The 22107-nt window shown below is 36.4% G+C and overlaps 1 protein-coding gene and 1 pseudogene across 8 annotated transcripts; one reads left to right on the top strand and one right to left on the bottom strand.

Annotated features, from left to right (window-relative positions):
• Positions 1 to 568: 568 nt before the first annotated feature.
• LOC132132360 (uncharacterized) lies at positions 569 to 7106 on the bottom strand (annotated as a pseudogene).
• LOC132132117 (synaptotagmin-like protein 2) lies at positions 4676 to 20995 on the top strand. 8 transcript variants are annotated; one of them, XM_059544382.1, is made up of 19 exons: positions 4676 to 4916; positions 6951 to 7205; positions 7490 to 7641; positions 7930 to 8053; positions 9177 to 9231; positions 9328 to 9421; positions 13282 to 13752; positions 14803 to 16878; positions 17591 to 17695; positions 18010 to 18061; positions 18587 to 18683; positions 18859 to 18966; positions 19124 to 19293; positions 19385 to 19487; positions 19561 to 19722; positions 19972 to 20068; positions 20147 to 20246; positions 20335 to 20540; positions 20632 to 20995. In XM_059544382.1, the coding sequence occupies exons 2-19, from the start codon at positions 7105 to 7107 to the stop codon at positions 20775 to 20777; spliced, it is 4419 nt and encodes a 1472-aa protein (XP_059400365.1). In that variant the 5' UTR covers positions 4676 to 4916; positions 6951 to 7104; the 3' UTR covers positions 20778 to 20995. The 8 variants fall into 8 exon arrangements, with proteins under 8 accessions (XP_059400365.1, XP_059400367.1, XP_059400370.1 ...); XM_059544384.1 differs by having other exon boundaries at positions 18587 to 18638; XM_059544387.1 differs by having other exon boundaries at positions 14803 to 16209.
• The last annotated feature ends 1112 nt before the right edge of the window (positions 20996 to 22107 follow it).

Consider the following 22107-nt stretch of genomic DNA (forward strand, 5'->3'; position numbering starts at 1 on the left):
TTCTGTCCCCCGGGAGTCGGGTGGGTTTTTGTGAGGGAGCATTTAGCAAAGCACTACATTTGTGATTCAGCGACATTGCATTTTGGGAAGATCTCTATTGCTTTCAGCTTGGCATTTCATTATTTTACATTTGACCGTTATATGGCAGCCTTTTCAACCTGAATGTGCAGAGTCGCCTTCATTTTCGGGCCATCCTGGAGGAGAACAATTGTGGGTGTGTTTGTGGGTGCGAATGTGAGCAAGAAACGCAGGCTGCTATCGGTATCGGGATGGGCTTGGTAGTGTCTAGCTGTAGGTCCAGTAGAGTGATGAAAGGGGGGGGGGGGGCTGTTGATCAGTGCTCCGTGTATATAAAACCAGCCCTGTCCAATATGGAGGTACACTAAGGGTGGCCCGAATATGAGAGCGATCGTATCCATTGATTTAGCATATTTACTGCTTCATCTATTTTGTTTAAATGACAATAAATAAATATGAAGCAGAATTTGGGTGATTTTCAAATAAAGTGCAGATCCCACAGAACTGAGTGTTTGTTTGTATATTGATTAAGCCTTTTTTTTTCTGTATTTCAGTTTTTATCCAACAACTGCTGAGTTTCACAGGTGTTGTTTACAGATGCATCAGATTCTCCAGACTGTGAAACTGACGGTTGAAACTTTCTATTGATGATCTCTGTTGTAACCGGCCACCTTTTGGTTTGCAGCAGGTCAAAGGTCATCTCCTGGCCATATCCATGGGGTCATTCATCAGTGGGTGCAGGGGATATGCTTTACCCATCATTCACAGCAGCTTCTGCTCCAGCAAGCACAGATGCATCGCCCCCTTCACACAAACACAAAAAGCGGGTTCACAAACGTAAAAAGCAGGTTCCAGTTTGGCTTCACTAACAAGGGCAGTGACTGTTCCTCATCCCTGCTTGTGTCATCTATATTCTAGCCCATGATGCCTGGAAATGGCAGCGGGAAAATCACAGACACTGTTTCCACAGACCTTATCTTGCTTATGTGCCACTGAGAGCGCCTTTTTAAGATTTGCCGCCTTTGGCAGAGATCCTTTTTGGGTATGTTGCATGATAATATCTCGAACATAAAAACACAGAAGGGCCCTTATGAGGTAGCGAATCATTAGTCATGCATTAATTGGTAATCAAAAATTAATGAGTGTTTATTGATGCCATCTTCACCCTTAATGTGTCTAGGTGGAACAAACACAGCAAGCATTGTCTTTAAATGTAGTACAATTCGTGAATGTGAAATCAGTCTGACTGCTGAACATCTTGCTAAAGTCAGATGTGGTGGAAGTTGTGCTGCAAGAGATGGTCGCATCGCTTCTCTGTTGAGCCCCTTTGGCTTCTGCTAATGGCAGGAGGGGATATCAACCAGCTCTGGAAAATAATAGGCATTATGGGTGATTAATGACAAGTATTTGATGGCCAACATCAATCTAGTATGTGTAGCTGTCAGCTCTATATACGCCTGCATTCAGAGGCCATTAAGTTTAAACCGCTGAGGACATGGAAGTTTCAAGCGGTAATGAAAACACAGATGTCCTTTAATATATTGTGGATATAATGACATGACTTCCTTTAATTCAGTGAGGGCTGAACAGTGCCAGTGGCAGCATTCAGTCATCCATCCTCCATCCAACTGCTAATACTGAGCCGTGGTGTGTGTGTGTGTATAGAGAGGGAGTTTTATGTTTACCTTAAAGTTTTGTACCTATTATCATTATGAAAATCTTATTGTTCGGCAATGAAGAGCGGAATGGTAATTAAATAGAGTTATTCAGTTTGTCTTGAAACTTTTATCATTTAGCATATTCTCTATGGATTTTTTAAATAGCAAGGTAAAATAAAAGTACTATTACATTTACAGGTGCTCTGCAAAATTTTGCAGACAAAATCCAGTCATTTTAAGGAGAATCTATGTAAATCAAAGTTTTGTGTGGTATTATTATGTGAGTCATGTAATTCCTGACATGAGAAATGTTTACGTTTTTGACATTAGGCATACAAATAAGATTGAATGTGATGCAATGATGCAAAATGATTTCTTCCCAACTAGATAAATAATAGATATAGAATTTCATTTACTCTTAAACAAATATAGCAGATTTCAATCTGCGTACTTTCAAGGGTCCAGCACAAGGGTCCAGTGAAGTAGGAATTTCCCCTGATATTTTATTTAGTCTGTTACAGTATGTCTACTGTTATGATGCCATCTATTGGTTATAAAAGGTCGACGCAAAATAATTATAAAACACCATGTGTTCAGTTAAGTCTTTTTATATTCTTAGACTGAACACTGCTATTATTAGGGATGTTTGGATTACCTGATGTTTCCTCAAGGCTTATTTTCATTATGTTCCTGTCCATATTTTGGGTGTCATGGGACCCGAGGCTAACAGATTGTTCAAGAAACACATTACATGGGCTGAAAGAAACAAGATCCTAGATCTCCTCTTCTAACTTCTGTATGGTGGATTCATACACTGTGATCTTCTCATTACATAGGGGGAACTGATATGGACAATTAGCTGCATTGTATAATCTTTGCATGCACAAAAAGATGTAAGTAAAAAAAAAACTCTGTGCTATCTTTTGCTTTTTAATCAATAGCCACAACCAGAGATCTCTGAAAATATTCTGGGTTTTTTATATTAAATTATGTGTTTTTTAATTTATACATAATGCTATCTACAAAGTGTTATTCTTTACTTTTATTTAGTACTACTGTCCCGAATAAGCTGCCAATTTACAAATGACATTTTTGTTTACACACAAATTTTTAAGTCATATTCTTAATATATATATATATATATATATATATATATATATAGTAAATATATAGTAAATATATTTATTTGTCCTGTAGGCTGTATGTAAACATCCATTGAAATAGCATATTCAGGGCAGTGATAAAAAAATATTATTTTTTTTACATTATAATTAATGTCTTGCAAGTTTATTGTAAACTTATGGCCACAACTGTATAATGTATAATATAATTTTATATTTAAACATAATGAATATTTGTGTTCTGAGTTAGGTAGAACAGTGGAAATCACACCTGATATCTCCTGAAAAAACAATTGTGTTAAGGTAATATTTTCCAGTTTTTGTATCTTTTTCTGGTCTTTAATGCTGCCCTTGTGCAGCCTGCTGTTCCGCCTGGAATTCCTTCACTTGCGCCTGCAGCCTTGTAAGCTCGCAGCACAGTTATAAATATTAACACACTGCATAAACCACAAAAACACGTTTGAAAAAAAGCTCACTGAGACACAGCAATCTAAATCTTGGATTTATGTGACACATTTCACCATTAGGCACATGATCTCTATGGTCTTCTCTCAGCTGCAGACACGTGTCTGAGTTTAGTCTTTCTCCATCATCTTCACAAACATAACATAAGATCGCCACTTACCAGCTTTATCAGTTTTTTTTCTTCTTATTTTCTAGTTTGTATATTTATTCCTCAAAATCTTTAATCTCTTTCCTTTTAACCTGAATTATATTAGGAAAAAAAGTCTATATTAGGTCACGAGAAAAGTAGTAAGGATAGACAATAAGCACCATACTAACTGGACAGAGATGGTGTTAAGATTACAATCTGTGGGTGAGAAAGCAAACAATATATGATTACATGTGAGCTGCATCTTCTTTTTTATTATACGTATTTATTGTACATTTTTCCGGATATTTTACGGTTTACACGTTGTTAAGGAAACTAACTGCTGCTATGAACTCGATCAGCAGGGGGCGACACAGAACGGTACAGAGAAGCGTTTATAAAACAGAAAAGCTAAAATCAAAGAAACTGATTTGCATTCAAGACAGCCGAATAGTTGTAAGGTTTAAGGTAAATAATACATTTGTTGAAGAGCTAAATTTTCAACATTCTCGTTCCTTCAGAGGCGTACTTTAATAATAATAATAATAATAATAATAAATTAAAATTATTTTTGACCACACCATTGACACCAGATATACAAAAAATTAAAACCACACAAAAGCCAAAAAAGACGAATCAGATCGTTCCACCTTGGTGTTTAAATTCAGATATCCAATTAGCCTACTGCAGGTATAAATTAATTCTTATAGATGTTTCTCTCTGCCCTGGGCATTAAATAACGTCTTCTAGAAGGCAATAAGACAAACTAATCATTTAAAGGATGAGTAGCATCTTTCAGAATGCACTCAGCTTTCCTAATACATCGTAAAATATACACCTGGTTCAAGGATCTCTGGCTTACCAATATTGATGCCCCTAGTTACTGAATTTCGATTAAGTCAAATAAGTCTAAGAAGTTTATTTTGAGCGATATGACTTAATTTCATATACATAAAAGCACGTTTAATTAAGCAAATATATATATATATGTATGTGTAGGGTAAGAGCTGAATATCAGGGAGGTCAGAATAAAATAAAACTCCTCACGTTCATTAAACACTGATTTACAGAGAGTGGAGAGGCCAAATGAAGGCTGAAGGCAGTGAAGACGCTATTGATGACTTTTATTTTTCATACATATACGTAATAGGTGTCTTATTAAAGGATACACATGATGTTTTGTGCTGTCACCGAGAGAACATATAATGAAATTATATATATGGCACGTGTGTGAAAGTTTATGAGAGTGCGCATGGCCACGCCTTTTATGCGCAGGGTAGCCTACGTAGTGAACCTCCTACCTAGACAGCATTTCTAGATGTCGTTCGGAACTCCTCACGAAGTTTATCAACAACATTTTTAGCTGTTACTAGCGTTCACACGCAGCCAGTTGCACGCGAGCTCGTGCAGTACACGCCTCACTTTAAAGCTGGAGATTTAAATCAGTTGGTTCTTCTGGTGTTTCAGATGTTACAGTAACTGTGCTGGAAAACATCGCAGTCTGGCAGCCACACAAACAAGATTCAGGTAAACTTTCGCTTGTTAGCTGTTTTATTTTACATCAATACTTATTTGCCTTAATACAGTTTTTACCTTGTAAGACAGTAACTTCACTTCACAGTTTCCCTGCACTGCAGTGAGTTGGAAGTTTTACTGCATGCTGTGACAGGGATGGGTTCTGTTTCAACAGGCGCTCATTTCATTAGGATGTTTTCATGTCTGGAGTTTAGAGTTTTTATCTCTGGAGCCACTGTGAATGTTCTCTCATTTCCTGTTCCTTAATCGGCTAATGCTTGTAAAGCTATTTAGTAAAGAATGCAGAGTATTTATTCATGTCCAGATCAGAGAGTGATTAGTTACTTTTTTACTTTTTTTTCTTCTTTTCTTATATATATATATATATATATATATATATATATATGTATATATATATGTATATATACATAATTGAAGCATTGCCTTGGTTTAAGATATATTTAACCAAAAAATCAGCAAACCAAACAAATGCTGAAATGTTCCACTTCATAAGGTAGCATGTTCAAAGCTGATTTAAAAAAAATATTATTTCATATTTAGTTGTAATTTGATCATGCTGGTTTGGCACACAATTTACATTATAAATGATAAAAACAAGAACAACAACAACAACAAAAAAACTGAACTAAATCATTCTCTTAGTCACTGAGAAAAAAAAATCAGATGCTCGAAACCCTGTAAAACGGTTTGTAACAGTAAATCTGCAAACCTGTAAAAAGTGAACCCAAACCAGGTGACAACTCTTTGTTACTACATGCCTCAAAGGGATGTGGAACAGGCAAATGATTACATGTATTATTCATGTTTACTCTGTTTGGATGAGACTAGTTCTTCTCTAATTTGGTAATGACGTATCCCTGGAAGAGTTATGATTTACAGATGATCATCCCACCGATGTTGTCATGACATGTCTTTCTCAGATCTACCGGACACTTAAATGCTTTATTGTGTCATTTTGAAATCTGATTTGTACTGAGAAATCAATTAGCTGTGTTTTAGATTAGAAATTTAGATTATTATTATTATTTTTTTAAATGTCATTACTAAAGAATCATACCGTCAAGGAAAATGCTTCTGTAATATGTTTTGTGTGTGTGTGTGTGTGAATAAACCCATGTAGAGATGTTTTTTTATGGAAATTACGCAATCAAGAAAATGACTCAGGAACAGGTTTCCAAAATAGGAATGTAACAACAAACTTCCGCTCTGGCTGTAATTAATGTATCATAGCTTTAGACACCACGATATGCCCATGCAAGACAGGAACTTATTGCTATTAATTTTTATGATACATTTATTATTACATGTAGCCTTATTGCACACAATTATGCAAGCCAAATTAATCTGACAGGACAGCCAGAAATCTGATTATAGATTGTCATCTTACAATATGCAAAATAATTAATTAATTAAATAAATTAATGTAAAAATAAGTGACACATTATTTATTTATTCCATTTTTTATATTACGTTATATAGACAGTGTGGATTTCTGCCAACAGTCATTCCATCCAAAATAAATAAATAAATAAAAGATTATAAAAATTCCAGTTCTTTAAATGGTTTAGACATATTCCTTTTTTTTCATGGGTTTCTAAACTGTGTGTTTTTTTTAGAAAAGCAGACTGTTCAAATTGATACCATTTGTGTGCTGCCACCTAATTTGAGTTAAGTGTAATTGGATTTAGGAACAAAAGAGTATTTGACTGTGCTCTTTGCTCTGAGAAGCAACCAGTACTCACATCCTCTGATAGTCATCTGACAATGCCATGTCACATGTCCAGTGTTGAGCACATACTGTATGGAATGTAGTTGATATAGAGAAACAATATGTAATTTCCTATATTTAGGGCAGAGTAGATGATGCTCGAAGCAGATGTCTTGAAATCCCGGCTAAAAAGATTCAATTAGGATAATGTGATATCTTAATGGTCAGAATAATTCACAGGGAAGACATAGTTCTTTGTGAACCAAGTTCATACTCTGGTTTTTGAATTTGTTGATGCTCCTGTGTGTCTAGTGCAGGTGCTCCTCTGATGTTCTCCATGATGTGATGAGGTGACTTATCAAGCATCAGCCTTCAAGTTACCCACAGTGATGCTCTTGACACTTTCAGTGAACCAGTCAGAGGCGATCTGAGACTCATCTGTTAGCATCACTTACTCCGAAGCCGTTCATCATGATTGACCTGAGTTATCTGACAGAGGAAGAGCAAGAGATGATCCTGGCAGTGCTGAAGAGAGATGCAGAGCTTAAGAAGCTGGAAGAACAGAGGATCAAGTGAGTATAGGAGAAAGGTGATGATTGTATATTCAGTTGTAACGTTATTAAAGTCCACTTTTTTTTTTGCAGCATTTTGCACATCCCATTCTAAAAATGTGTCCTTCAATTTAAAATAAATTCAACTTTTAATAAATGTGTCTTTTTTTTCAGTTCTTGAGTCTTTTGCAGCATCTCGCGCATGATATACCATTCTAAAAATACAGTGCTCAAGTTAAAATAAGTTAATCTTAAAATAAATTAATCTAAGATTTCATTTATTTATAAATTTGATGTCCTTTCAGGCAGCTTCGTAAGACTGAGCGAGACAGAAGCAGGCTGAAGTACTTGACAGGGGAGTGGTTTTATGAGACAAAGAATCACAGACACAGAGAAAGGATACATGGCTCCGACATCATCAGAGCGTCCATGAGAGACAAGAAACCCGTGACGATATGTGAGTGTTGCCAGCAGACAGAATCAGATAGAGAAGAACGGACTCTGTTCCTATCTCTCATTATTTCCATGACATGTACCCCATCCATGATTAGCACCTGAATTCAGTGTTTGCATCACCCTTTTTTAAGGGGGTATATAATCACATTTTTACCTTTAATGAAAAAGCACCCATTAATCAAAGCATTTATTAAATCAAATACCTCATGTAGTTCCATTAGAGGTTTTAAGATGTGTACTTGTGACTGTAAATACATGTTTGAACATAACAAATGATCTCTTATTGCAGTGGAGCTCTCTCAAAGATGGTCTGAGAAACCCAGTCGTGTTTATGGTGAGAAGAAAGATGTGTACATCCCTCCAGAGCTTTTAGGACTCATTGATGATCCATCCACACAAACACACATTGAGAGGTGAGCTTTTAGTGTTAAGTACATTTATGATCCAAACATTTCATCTGACTGAAATGTGATGCACCACAGGCTGAAATATTGTTGATTTTCTTATTTTTGTTATACCTGTGTTGTGAAATCTTGTAGAATGTAGTTTGATCACATGGTTTTATGTAATTCATTATGCTGGTTATTATGAGACAGCATTGTACAAACATTTTAAATATTGCATAGTTAGGTTGTGTTCATGCACCTATTTTTCATGCCATATGCGAGATAAGAAACAACCAAAGAAAAACAAAACACTTTGTAATTTCCTGTGTAACACAGGCAAATCTGAGTGTGTGTTTTATGTATTTATTTGTTTATTTTCAAACAGAAAATTTGTGTAACATTTTCCATATAAAGAAGTGCATTGAACACAAATCAATAATGGTGATAAAAAGTTGAGTTTCCTAAATTCAAAAATACATTTCTGTTATCAGTTCCAAGCACATGCCATTGTTGTACTTGATTAATGGAAATGACGGTGGCTCTGCCTTTTCAACACACCAACGCTGCATCCGCCCATTAGCCTGGCTGGACTGATCATGTGGTCATCAACAGCCTTAACTCTGTGGACACTAGCTTTTAAGACTTTCCTATAACAGCTCATGTAGAACAATATGAAAAGAAAAGTAATCTGTCTCCCAGTTTATGTATACTCGGTTGTGAATTTGTCAGAGATTCAGTAGTGAACCTGTATTCTAGGGTCAACATAATCTGTAGGGCAAACTTTTCCCATGTATCTAATGTTTTCCCAGACATTGGTGAGGGGAAGCTGGAGTCAGTAAGCTGCTTTAGGGGTCAGATTTCACATGCTGCTGTTTTCACCTTTGTCTGGCACCATGTAATGGCATTATGCTGTCACATCGCAGCATGGAAACTTAGACTTCTGAATCTTGTGACTTTCCAGGAGCTTCAAGACCAGCACCGTGAAGATGTATTGATGATTGAATATACTGATTGCATTATGCTGAACTGTTCACATGAATCAATGCTCAACGCAAAGCTTTCAGTGGCATATTATCATGTTAGTGAATCTTGCATTTAATTAATCAAATTTTTTTATATGGATCTATATGACCGTATCAATTCCATACAGGGTGAATGATGAGTTGCCAGAAGCCCAACAGGACAGACAGAGACCTCAAATCAAGGTACACTACACAAAATACATTAATTAAGATCATTTTGCTGAGTTTTCAGTTTTATTCATGATGTATTTTTATGATTCCATTAAATTTATTATGCAGCCAAGGCAGAATCCATTCAATAGTGTGCAATCACAAAGAGATGAAGCCAGACTTATAAATGGAGTTAAGGAGGCTGACCAGACACCTGCTGAGGGTGAGAAATATCTTCTCAATTTATCCTCAAATTGATTTTGTACACTACATAGAGTATGTTAATCTATAAATATTTATATAGATCAAATCTTGCCTTTTTAATAACATATGTTAAAAAAAGTTCAATTTATTTTAATTAACTGATAATGTAATCGACTTACTTGAACTATTAAAATCTAGCTATCAAATTTAGCTAATTATATGTTGATTCATACCATGTTTTTTATATATCTATATACAGTAGTTTTCATCTAATTATTATATTTTATTTTATTTCAGCTTTAATAACCAAAATGACTTTTCAGTAATTTTAGTTAACTATAACAAAAATTATTTACAGTTTTTAATGCAGCGTTTTCTATTGAAACTAACTTTTGACAGATGATCTCTGTGATGTAACATATATGATTACCACAGATTTAACATTTGTGTGATGATTTTGATGCTGTTCAGTCCAGTAATAGATGAGGTAATAGATGGGTTGTGTTTTTAAATGAGTGGATCTTCTAAAGGGCAAAGGGTTTCTTGCAAGAACAGTAAGTTTGTTTGACTGATCCCCATTGAGAACAGCATGTTAACCTCTTCTGGGGTATGGTGTTGGCTTGATATGATCTCTGCTTTCGGTGTGATAACTCAATGCTGTCTGCATGCATATCTATTAAACCTGCATTTAGTTACTATAGCTTGCATAATGCAACACTATCTTTCCATTATATGTTGGCAAAAACACTTGTTGATCTGATTATAAAAATAATCAAAAGCTTCTACAAGGTCATATGGGAACAAAATGTAAATACTCAGTAATCAATCACACAAGTATGGAAGCATATGGGTAGCGATATTCAATTTGGGATGTAATATGCAAAATGACAATGCAATATGTAAAATGGCAATGCATTTCTGTATTAACATTTACATTTTTCAATATATTTGTGCAACGTTTGGTGCAAAATGAAAATGAAAATTAAATTACATAATTTTAATTTGCCATTTCACACACTAGTTTTAATATGTAAAATGAATACTAATTTTAACGCTTTATAAGTTGCAAAATTAAAATGAAAATGTATTACAGAAATGATTAGATATGTATAACATGTTCAAGCAAAAACTGTGGCAAAATTATCATTTAAATGCTATTTTTCTTAAATGCATTAACACTCACAGTCAAGACACTTACGATTGCATTTTCATTCAATGTCCTGCAATGAATGTAGCAAAAATCAATGTGCACATTGAAAATGCATTCCGAGCTGATCACGTGTCCGCCCCCTCCCGACACGTCAATCACTGCGTGAACAAGGCGGGGCTTGCAGAAGGTCAAGAGACTCAAGATTCGAGAGGATTCAAGTGAGAGAACATGGACAAGACAATTGGCCCGTGTACGTTTTGATCATTTCGGTTTATGGCTTCAATATTTCATGAAACGCTGCTTTCATCTGATTGGTCGAATCGATCCACCTTCAGCTCGGTCTTTTCATTCTTTCAGGCAGAATAAGAGTCAGTGCGAGTGAAGCACTGTAATGACACTGTGACACTACACTCACTGTTAATTAGCATAATATTTGAATCAGATGTAGCTAGACACATAATTCGTGCTGCTGAGACCTGCAAATTATTTCTAGGTTGTAGTATTGTATGAATATTGTCCCACTGATAAATACAGTGCAAATAGTTCTGTCTCTTTTGATAAAAGTGAAGTGGAAATAAAAATCAATAATAGACTGAACAGTTCCATGTCTGTAACATTTACCACTCTCATCTTTTAAGTCATAAGGCACTAGGTATGTGTGTGTGACATTAATAAATAATTGTAAAAATTAATTAAGTTACATTTCTAAATAAAAATAGTAAAATTAGCTTTATGCTGCTCACTGCTCCTGGAGCCTACCCCAGAGCGGCCTCTCGCGGCTGTAGACTGTAATGTTTTCTCTTGGTTCTGAATAAATGCAACAGTGTGACTTATATATGTTTTTTTCCTCGTCATGACGTATTTTTGGACTGATACAACTTATAACGAAAAATACGGGTAACATTATTATTATTATTATTTATTATTATTATTATTATTATTATTGACACAGACTAGAACTTTAATGTTTCACCAAATTCAGCTCAGATCTTCAGACTCGTCTGACTCGTGTTGCTGTATAACTGGCCAGACTTACCTTCCCAAAAAAATCCTATTTAATTTTATTTCATAAACTTAACTATATTTATTACCACTTCACTGTTATCCAAGGAGACAGAACTATTTGGACTGTTTTTATCAGTGGGACAATATTTATGCAATACTATAACCTAGAAATAATTTAACGGGGTCTCTTGCAAGTCGCAGCAGCACGAATTATGTGCCCAGCTACATCTGATTCAAATATTATGCTAATTAACAGTGAGTGTAGTTTCAGACATTACAGTGCTTCACTCGCACTGACTCTTATTGTGCCTGAAAGAATGAAAAGACCGAGCTGAAGGTTAGGCGATTCGACCAATCAGATGAAAGGAGCGCTTCAGCGCAACCCACAAGTGCGAATGAAATATTGAAGCCATAAACCAAAATGATCAAAACGTACACGGGCCAACTGTCTTGTCCATGTTCTCTCACTTGAATCCTCTCGAATCTTGAGTCTCTTGACCTTCTGCAAGCCCCGCCTTGTTCACGCAGTGATTGACATGGCGGGAGGGGGCGGACACGTGATCGGCTCGGAATGCATTTTCAATGTTCACATTGAATTTTGCTACATTCATTGCGGGACACTGAATGAAAATGCAATCGTAAGTGTCTTGACTGTGAGTGTTAATGCATTTAAGAAAAATAGCATTTAAATGATAATTTTGCCACAGTTTTTGCTTGAACATGTTATACATATCTAATCATTTCTGTAATACATTTTAATTTTAATTTTGCAACTTATAAAGCGTTAAAATATGTATTCATTTTACATATTAAAACTGGTGTATGAAATGGCAAATGAAAATTATGTAATTTAATTTTCCTTTTCATTTTGCACCAAACGTTGCACAAATGTATTGGAAAATGTAAATGTAAATACAGAAATGCATTGTCATTTTGCATATTACATTCCAAATTGAATATTGCTACCCATATGCTTCCATACACAAGTACAACAATAGAGTAGCTTCCAGGATTTAACTCTACTCTGCTTGTATAATTATTATAGAATAACCAAACTGTAGTTTTATAATTGGCATTGATATGTAATAGGTAACATTTAGTGTTATTACAATACATGTGTAAAAGTGCCGTTCCTTGAAATTGTCTGGCCAACATTTTTCCGCAGAAAGTTGAACCTGATGTAGTGTTCTGAGAAACACGGCTTTATGGACCTGCCAAACTTTAAGAAGATTACACAGAGAAATATGTCGTTCTAAGTAGTTAAGCCACCACGCATGACCAGTCTGTACCTCAAACATAGATGGTACATTTTTGATGGGCTTTTATTTTGTAGTAAGGCAAGTCTTAATGAGTGCAAAGGTAAATATAAAAGTTGTGAATATTTGGAATAAATATACTGTAAAAGGTGAAAATGTGACTACTGACTGTAACAGTTCAGCTGAACTATAGGCCAGTACTTGATATGGTATCAATATATCTATTATCCCTTGGACCATCATATTCTTAGGTCGTTTGCAAGCTTTTATCCAGTATATTCCATCTCGTTGCTATACCATTCAAATTTCATCAATTAACAGATACTGTACTGCTGTTACAATAACAGACCTGTTAATTTAAATGCAAAATGAATTCATCATAAAACATGAATTCACATATTTGTGCATGTATGTGTCTTTGCTCCTTCTTTTACTGCTTCATTACCCAACTTTTTGGTTATTTTTCAGAACCTTTCCTTCCAGCTGAGAACTACACACTCCATCACACTACTCTAAACACAGACCACACTGACACCCATATAGACACACAATGCAAACCTTGCAAGGACTCTTCCCTGGACACTGCCAGCAGTTACAATGGAGTCAAACAGGTCGTAACCCCTGCTCCCAAAGGCATCCTGAAGCACAACATCTCCAGCTATAGCTCTACTGTCTCCCTGCATCTCCACATTCCTATCAGTGATGACAGCAGCAGCAGTCAGTCGTCAGCTATGATCAGCCCTGTCAGTCCTGAACCTCCCATCAGCCCTCCTCTTTCCCCCTGCTCAGTGCACTCTGTGTCAGAGTGTTTAGATAGAAAACAGGTCCGCTTCTCCTCTGTCGTTGGGCCCATAGAGAGAGTGCAAGGAGAGCACAGTGTGCTGGAAGAAGACTGGAGTCCTATGTCGGACCAGGATAGAAGCCATATCACAGACAATGGTAACATAGTTATAGCCATAAGAAGTGCTTAAAAAGATAGTTTACCCAGGAAATGAAAATTATTTTACACACCATCATGTTGTTACAAGCATTTATTCTACTTTCTTTGGTCTGCTAAATCCAAAATAAGATATTTTAAACTTTTTTTGTCCATTTAATGAACAACGTTTTTAATGAACGACAGTGTTCTTGTGGCTCAAGTGGTAGAGCATTGTGTTAGCAGTGCAAGGTTGTGGGTTCGATTCCCAGGGAGCACATGTTAGGTAAAAAATGTTAGCCTGAATGCACTGTAAGTCACTTTGAATAAAAGCGTTTGCTAAATGCATAAATGCTAAATAATTGCAATGTTGACATTCATTGCATAGAAAAAGCTAAACAAAAAAAAACAGATATTATTCAAAATATCTTCTATGGTACACAGAAGCAAAAGTAACACAGGTTTGGAATGACATGTGGGTGAGTAAATTATGACCGATTTGAATTTTCAATTTTGGGTAAACTATCCCATAAAACCAGGGAGTTAGCATGGACATCTGGTCTAAAAAGTTACAACAGCCTGGAGTCGTCTAAAAATCACAATTGTCCCCATGTGATGAGCACTGAGCCCATAGAAAGGTTCAGGGATGGACAGGTAGATGGCTTGTCCAACCAGACAGTGAGAAATGCTTGATCCAAAACCCTTTGGTAAGACACCCTGAAACATAACAATATAATCAAAACCAAGAAATGTGTTTACGTGAGATAATCAGCCCAAAAATCTATCAATATGTAATTCAACAGTTCACATGCTAACACATCTGTGTACCCTCGTACTAACTGCATGTGCGTGCATATCTCATACATACCACACATGGGTTCTGGTGAATGCTCATGTGTATGTTGATTAAACCACAAATGGTGATTAGTAAATAAGCACTGCAAGAAATGACTATTATCTGGGTGTTTACTTCAAGTTTAATGTGTAATATCATCATCTGATGACAAGTATTATTCTCTATCACTTACATGCAAAAATGAAGACTTTCAAACTTGTGATTGTTTTCACTGTAGGTTACCATGAGGTTTATGGTGTGCCTCAGTCCTCCCAGGTGTCCAACTTCCATGACTCTACTGAAGTAACAGGTAAGGCCATTGGGTTAAGTGCAGAGGGCCAGACCGATAAGCTTACAGTGGAAGGGGGTCGTTCATTTTCTAAGGTACTTGAATGGTTTGGGAGAAGTTCTCGAGATGGAAAGCCGAAGGAGTCACCAGTTAAGAAAGAGGTTAATGAAGAGGAACCAAAAGATCATAAAAACCCAGAAGCCAAGTCAGAAGATTCAGTGCCTCCAGTTGTACAGCCAAAGAACAAGCCACCATCAAAGCCACGTAGGGGGCTTTTTGCATTGTTCTCAAAAGCAGAGAAAAAAGACATGTGTTCTGAAGTTCAAGCATCTGACAAAGAAGAGATAAGTCAAGATAAAACAGAAAGTTCAGAATATAATACATCTTGCACTTTAAGACCTAAAGATGATGATATACTTCCACCGACCTCTGTTTCTACAAACAGGAAAACTGCAGAAATACTGCAGGAAAAAACAGACAAACCAATATGTGAAGTTCCTCCACAAAGAGAGATGTTTGACCAAGGTGAAATATCACCAGGAATACCGGCCAACCTGAAGTCATTCTGGGAAAGGGGGAACAGTGGGCCTAAAATACTTAGCATCAAAACAGAATCAGAAGTAGAAGAAAGTGAGACCTCTCAGCTTAATGAGAATTATCACAATGCTGTGGACAGAAGATTGTCAGATTCAAGCATCAGCCCATCAAAACCAAAACCCAATGATCCAAATCCAGTTGATGGAGAATCTACAACTTGTGAGATTTCTCCAGTCTTACCTAGAAGAGCATTCAATGATGTTGAAATATCAGCTGTATCCTCACATGAAGATTTGAAGCCTTCTAGTTTGGAGAACAATAGGGTCTCAGCTGTTTTAAGCAGCGAACTACAAACTCTCACAACAAAAATTAATGGCAAAGTGTCACCCAGTTCATTGCTAAAACACAAAGATAAATCTCTGGGTAATGAGCTACAGGAAGAGTTACTCTCCATAGACATATCTGACTTAAAAAATGAAATCTCCACCTTCAAAATGACCCCAAGTCAACAGGAGAATAAAGTCTTGATTAATGATCTCAAGTCATTTTGGGAGATAGAAAAAAGTGGCCTTAGAGTAACTGTAGGCTCACCAACATGTACAGCTAACGTTAAAGATCCATCCCCAGAGTCATCTCCAAAACGTTCTTTAGTGGAACATTCTGAACTTCAGTTTGACATCAGATCAATCAACCCAAGTTCCCCAGAGAGAATGAGTTTCAATGAGGCTGCTTTGACACAAAAAGAGAAGATGGAACAGACAGAGGAAAAACAGAGAAGTCCAAGTACACTGCCATTACCAGACTTTCAAGATATCAGAGGTAGGGTACCTTACAGCACCCAGAACATTTCTAATTTCAAACAGTCCATTTCAGACAAGCATTCAAAGCCAAGTCCACCACCATCTCCCCTCAGAAGTCTCCCTGCAAAAGGTCAGCATGATAAGCCACAGTCCACTGACATTTACCGCCCTAAATACCAAGATCAAACCAGAACACCTAGCCCATTACTGCAGTCTAAAGTACCTCGTAGAGATTCATATCCAAACAAAGAATCCAGGAAGGATGGTTCTCCCTTAAGAACCTTTGCGATAGATATCAATCCTGCTGACAAGAATCCATGCATTGTAAGGGTTAAACCAGGGCAAAACAGGCCATCTCCTAAACACCACAGGAAGACTTCAGATGGAGGCAGTGATGTAAGACTCATCATGCCCAAAGAACGAAAATTGTCAGCAGACTCTCTGACCCGGTTTTATATTCCCCTGAGTTTACACTATTACCTGGGCGTATCTGAGCAGGCAGTCTTTGATGAAAGAGAACAGGTTAAGGTGCAGGCAGGTGAAACTTTTGAACAGGTGAACCAAGGCAGAGTGAGCAATGAGAGCTCCCCTTCTAGACACTCCCAGCCTGAATCAGAGGAGATCACCTTTGACTCCTCTGGGAGCTCCACACCTGAAGCCTGGTCGATCTCACACGCCAGTTCATACTGTGAGCTCACCTCTCCATTTGGGGTCAGACTAGTTTCAGTAGAAAAGGCCTTGATTGGTTCTGTGATTTTTGTGGAAGCAGGGTTTATGTCCTTAAAACAAGTGCTCAGTGTGAGCTAAGAAACATGTCCTACTTGATGCTTTGCTCAAGTAGGGTGCTGAAATTTGTAGACATGATAAAATTACCTACTTGTTCTACAGGCTTATGACTATTTAAGCCCTGCCTCTACGTGTTTCTGTAATGATCTATTTCAGTAATCTAAATTTATTTCTTTAAAACCATGAAAATCTTTTTATTTTTTTTATTTTTTTTTTTATTCCTGGTAAGTTTCAGTTTATAACATGAAGGTTGAAATATTGTTTATAGTTAGAGTCAAATAAACACAAGTACCTCTGACACTGATAAATCAGCTTACAATCATTAAAGTCTTTATTATATAGTTTTATTAAAATTAATTTGTATATTTCATATTTTAAATGTATAACCAATATTAAATAAATTGTTTTGCTCTTATGTTATTTTTAAATTACATTGTACATAGTAATTACAGATACATTTCAAATCTCCTGAAATCAGAATCTAATGGGTGGAAATGCCCCCTTAAATCAGTGTTTCAAATCAGATATTCAGAACTAATAGCTGTATATAATGCACCAGCAGACCTCTGCTATTATATGGTTTGCTGATTGCTTCTTGATATGGGCTGTGACAGGGGACAGTGAGGATGACAGCCCCGTCAAAGCTGCCCTTGACCGGGCCAATGCCAGACCCATCTCTATTTCCAAAAGTCTAGAGGACCTGTCATCCACACCTTTACGTAAGTTTCCTTCATCTTCCTTACCCTATGTTTGGTTGACTTTAACCTTATTTAAGAAAAAGTTGAAAAACTTTTGGTCTTTGAGAATCATGGCTTTTACAGACCTGTTGCAGTTCTAAAGGAGTGACAGTCTTTTTCAGCCTCTGCTGGACAATTGTTTAGAATTCCTAATGTGTCTAGTGGAATCAAAAGCTAGTATACCCAGGTTTCTCAAGCATTTTTATTCTGTACCTCATTTTACAATGTTATATAATATAATAAATTCATGTTTTGTTTAAATCTTTATTTAACAATACTTTGTCATCTGTACCAAGAAGAGAGATGGAAGACTGATCCGAGGAGTGACGTTAGACTGAGTATGGAAAATGGTAAATATTATTATATTTTTAAAATATATTAATAATAATAAATCGGTAATAAAGTAACTACATTTCAAATGGTATTTTTAATGGTTTTTAAATTATTTTGATATCAGCCTCTGCTATAGCTTTTAAACTAATGTTCAGTGAGTTTTATACATTTGCATTATTACATCAAGAGCAGAAGGTAAGCCCCAGACATTACATTAGACATAAAACCTCCTTTTCACCCTTGGTCATTCATGTATATTTTACTTCTTGAAATGGCTAAGGGAATGCATTAAATGGCACATGAAAATCCAATGACCACATGGATCAATGGCAGCGATAAAAGTGGTTTGCATTCCGTACCACCCAAAACATGCATCTAATGGTGAGGTAGATGGAGTACCTAAATCAATTCTTCATATAAAATATAAAATGTCCCCTTCAATGAACAACTCTAGACACAAACTAAAAAACATTCAATATTCATTTAACCTCTATTTAGATCCATAATGTGCATCTGTAAAATAACTGTCTCCTTTGTCTTTGTGTCTGCAGTCACTTCAAACACCAAAACATCCTTCTCCGACCCAGAACAGGTGAAGATGATGAGTATGTCTGTGCCTGCATTCATGCAACAAGAGGTAAAATACAAACTAAAACCAAGTACCCTTTTTGAATAACAACCACCACCCTAGATTAGTTATAAAAAGTGTTATTTTTATGTTTTAACCTATGACCAAACACCAACATTCACTGCCTTTATTAACTTGCATGAATGCTAACAACTTCATGTTGTTTGTGCCTGTGACTAATTAGATGGCTTGCAGAAACAGTGACTGTGCCAGTTTCTACTATGACAGACTGAGAACATGCAACACTCCTTCTAATTTTAGCACTTGCTCTGATGGGGCCTCCATGTCCTCTGTATGTGACTCCTGTTTTTACACAACCGAATGATTATGAATAGAGCAATTTTTGCTCTGATATAATGCAAATGAACATATTAATCTATTTGTTTTTGCGATAGCATGCTATTATAAAATTATTTATGCACAGATCTGTCTTTATGGGGTATGTATAGGTTACTGGTAGTGTAATGAGCATCTACAGTGGTGAGTTTGGTCATGTGGAAATCAAAGGCACAATCCAGTTCGCCATTCACTACGTGCAAAAACTGGGAGAGTTCCACATCTTTGTTGTGCAGTGCAAGGACCTCGCTGTGGTGGATGTTAAAAGGAACCGATCTGATCCGTAAGTGAACTAATATTTCACATCAGGAGAATAAAGATAGGTAAACAGTAATTTACCGGTACAGTATGTGCTTTGTCTGATTGAACTTCAGGTATGTTAAATGTTACTTGTTACCTGACAAAGCAAAATATGGAAAGAAGAAAACATGTGTGAGGAAGAAGACTCTGGATCCAGCTTACAATGAAATCCTACGGGTATGAGACTTCGAAACTTGTTAAAATACGTTTTAAAATGAATTTGATGATCAAAGTGGTCATTTCTTTGCAGTTTAAGATTCCATTGGAGACGTTGAAAACCCAGAAGCTGAACACCTCTGTGTGGCACAATGATACGTTTGGGCATAACATGTTTCTTGGAGAAGTTGAGCTCGATTTGGCTGAATGGGATTTCAGTAATACTCAGATGAATGAATATTTACTCAAAGGAAGGGTAAGATATTGTTAATCATGTATACTTTGGTCAAAATAACCTCTTAGGATGGTTTTTAACTGGTGGCTTACAGACCAATCTGTATGTAGGTTAATATTGTTGGAAAAAATGGACAGCTAAATAAATTTTTTTTTTTGTCGTTGTTGTTGTTCTTTTGAGAAAACTGAGTAAAATACATCTAAAATTCTGTTTGCATAGAGTCATGCTTGTTGGAATTTCTGTAAAGCTTGCCTTTCTTCATCAACCCAGGTTCAGGTTCCCACCAGCCCAAAACATTCTGTCGGCAGCGTGGAAATGAGTGCTGAGATTAAAGTCGCTCTGCGTTTTGTCTCACAGACTTCTCACAGTAAGCTGCTGAGATTTATGATGCTGACATTTTATTTGAATAAAAATATGTTTTAAGAAGCATCTTCCTTTCTGATAGATAACAAAAACAAGGGGAATGGTGAGGTGCAAATATGGGTGAAAGAATGCAAGAATCTGCCTATAACCAGAGGTGTTGCCATTGACCCCTTTGTGAAATGGTATTTATTGCTGTTTTATTGGATACATTTGTATGTGTTGGATCATTAGACGTGGGATGCTCAATCTGTGTGAATTTTGCCTTTCCAGTGCAGTCCTCCCAGATGCAAGCCGAAAAAGCCGTCAGAAGACCAGAGTGTTGAAGAGGGCATCTAACCCTGTGTTTAACCACACCATGGTGTATGAAGGTTTCAGGCAAGAGGATCTCAAAGAGGCGTGTGTGGAGCTTACAGTGTGGGATCACGACAGACTCAACAACCACTTCATTGGGGGTATTAGGCTGGGTCTTGGAACAGGTAGTTGAAAGAGGAATTACAACCATACTTAAAAAAATAAAAAAATAAAAAAAAATTGTCAGGATTTTTTGTCAATATTATCTCATTGCAGGTAAAAGTTATGGCACCGAGGTGACTTGGATGGACTCTAATGTTGCTGAAGCAGCTCTGTGGGAGAGAATGATGCAATCTCCGAACGAATGGGTGGAAGATATTTTACCTTTGAGAATGATGGTCATGGCAAGAATGTCTAGATAGTTAGAAACTGAGACATGGTGACACGTTTGAACAAATACATGAAAATGGTTGTGAACATGAAGAATGCATTATATAGGAAGGCAGTATGTAATGTTAAATATATAGGAACTAACTTGATGGTTTCTTGACATTTTTGTTGAGAAAAACAAAGAGAATGAAAAATATAATATGCATGTTATTGTAAAGTAAGTCTTGAAATAAAAATGCCTGTTTAAAAATCATTTTTTTCTGCAAATAAGATCTTTTGTTAATTGCCTTGAAAGAGCATCCTAAGACACTCAACATTAAATTGTCCAACTGCCATCTCTTTTACATGTACAATTCTGAACATCTAGTAACAAATACAAAGTAAAAGGTTTGGATGACTGTGACAGATAATCAAATCTTTAATTTTTTTATTTTTTATATTGCACAGAATTACACCATCCATACAGTAACAATAACAACACACACACACAAATGAATGCTAGGGGGAGATGTAAACAAAATTATAGGAATACATTAAAAAGTGTTCATGCTTACAAAATTCAAATAGCTTTTTGTTTCTTCGAGGGCAATATAGATTCAATATAGTAGTTTTAAATGCTATAATACATGTTTTTTTTTTTTTTACATTTATGGATATGAAATTTAGCCATTAAAATAATAAATGCAGGTCTGTTTATCTTAGGTGTTTACAGTAATGTTTAAAAGAACATCTTCCCACTCTAAAATAAAATAACCATCAACATATGCAACAATAAATCAAATACATTCCTCAAGAAAAAAAGACACAAAAGGGCAGTCCCACAGATTACCAACTCAACGTTGCTCCTCTCAGAGAAGCAACGCTATCGTAAAGTATCGCGATATTTCAGGACGCGCCATCAGCATCAATTATTCATGTGTGCAAGGTATACAGCAGGTGGCGGTAATGAGTGAACGGCCATAAAGCGGAAGGAAGAAGAAGAAGAGGACGCGCGATTCGGGTGATGGGAGGTGTGGAGTGATGATGGAAGGAAGTAGCGTAGATTCCGGAAGTGATCCGGAAATGGAGGATGTGGATAGTGGAGGCGGCGAGAATGGAAGTAGTAAGTGGAGTGTAGTAGAAAATCGGAAAAGAAAGAAACAATCTTCAGAATCGGGTAGTGAGAAAGGAAATCTCCAGACTAGAAGAAGGAAAGAGGAATATAAGGTATTGTTGAAGTTTGTTGACTCTGTAAATGCGATTAATCCGTTGAAGCTGACGAAAACATTGAAAGAAATGATAGGGACAGTTGAAAGCATTACGACTTTGAGGGATGGCAATCTGTTGTTGTTTTGTAAAGACAGTAGGCAGCAAAAATCAGCT

Source organism: Carassius carassius, chromosome 49 (assembly GCF_963082965.1).
Source record: "Carassius carassius chromosome 49, fCarCar2.1, whole genome shotgun sequence".
Classification (NCBI taxonomy): Eukaryota; Metazoa; Chordata; class Actinopteri; order Cypriniformes; family Cyprinidae; genus Carassius; species Carassius carassius.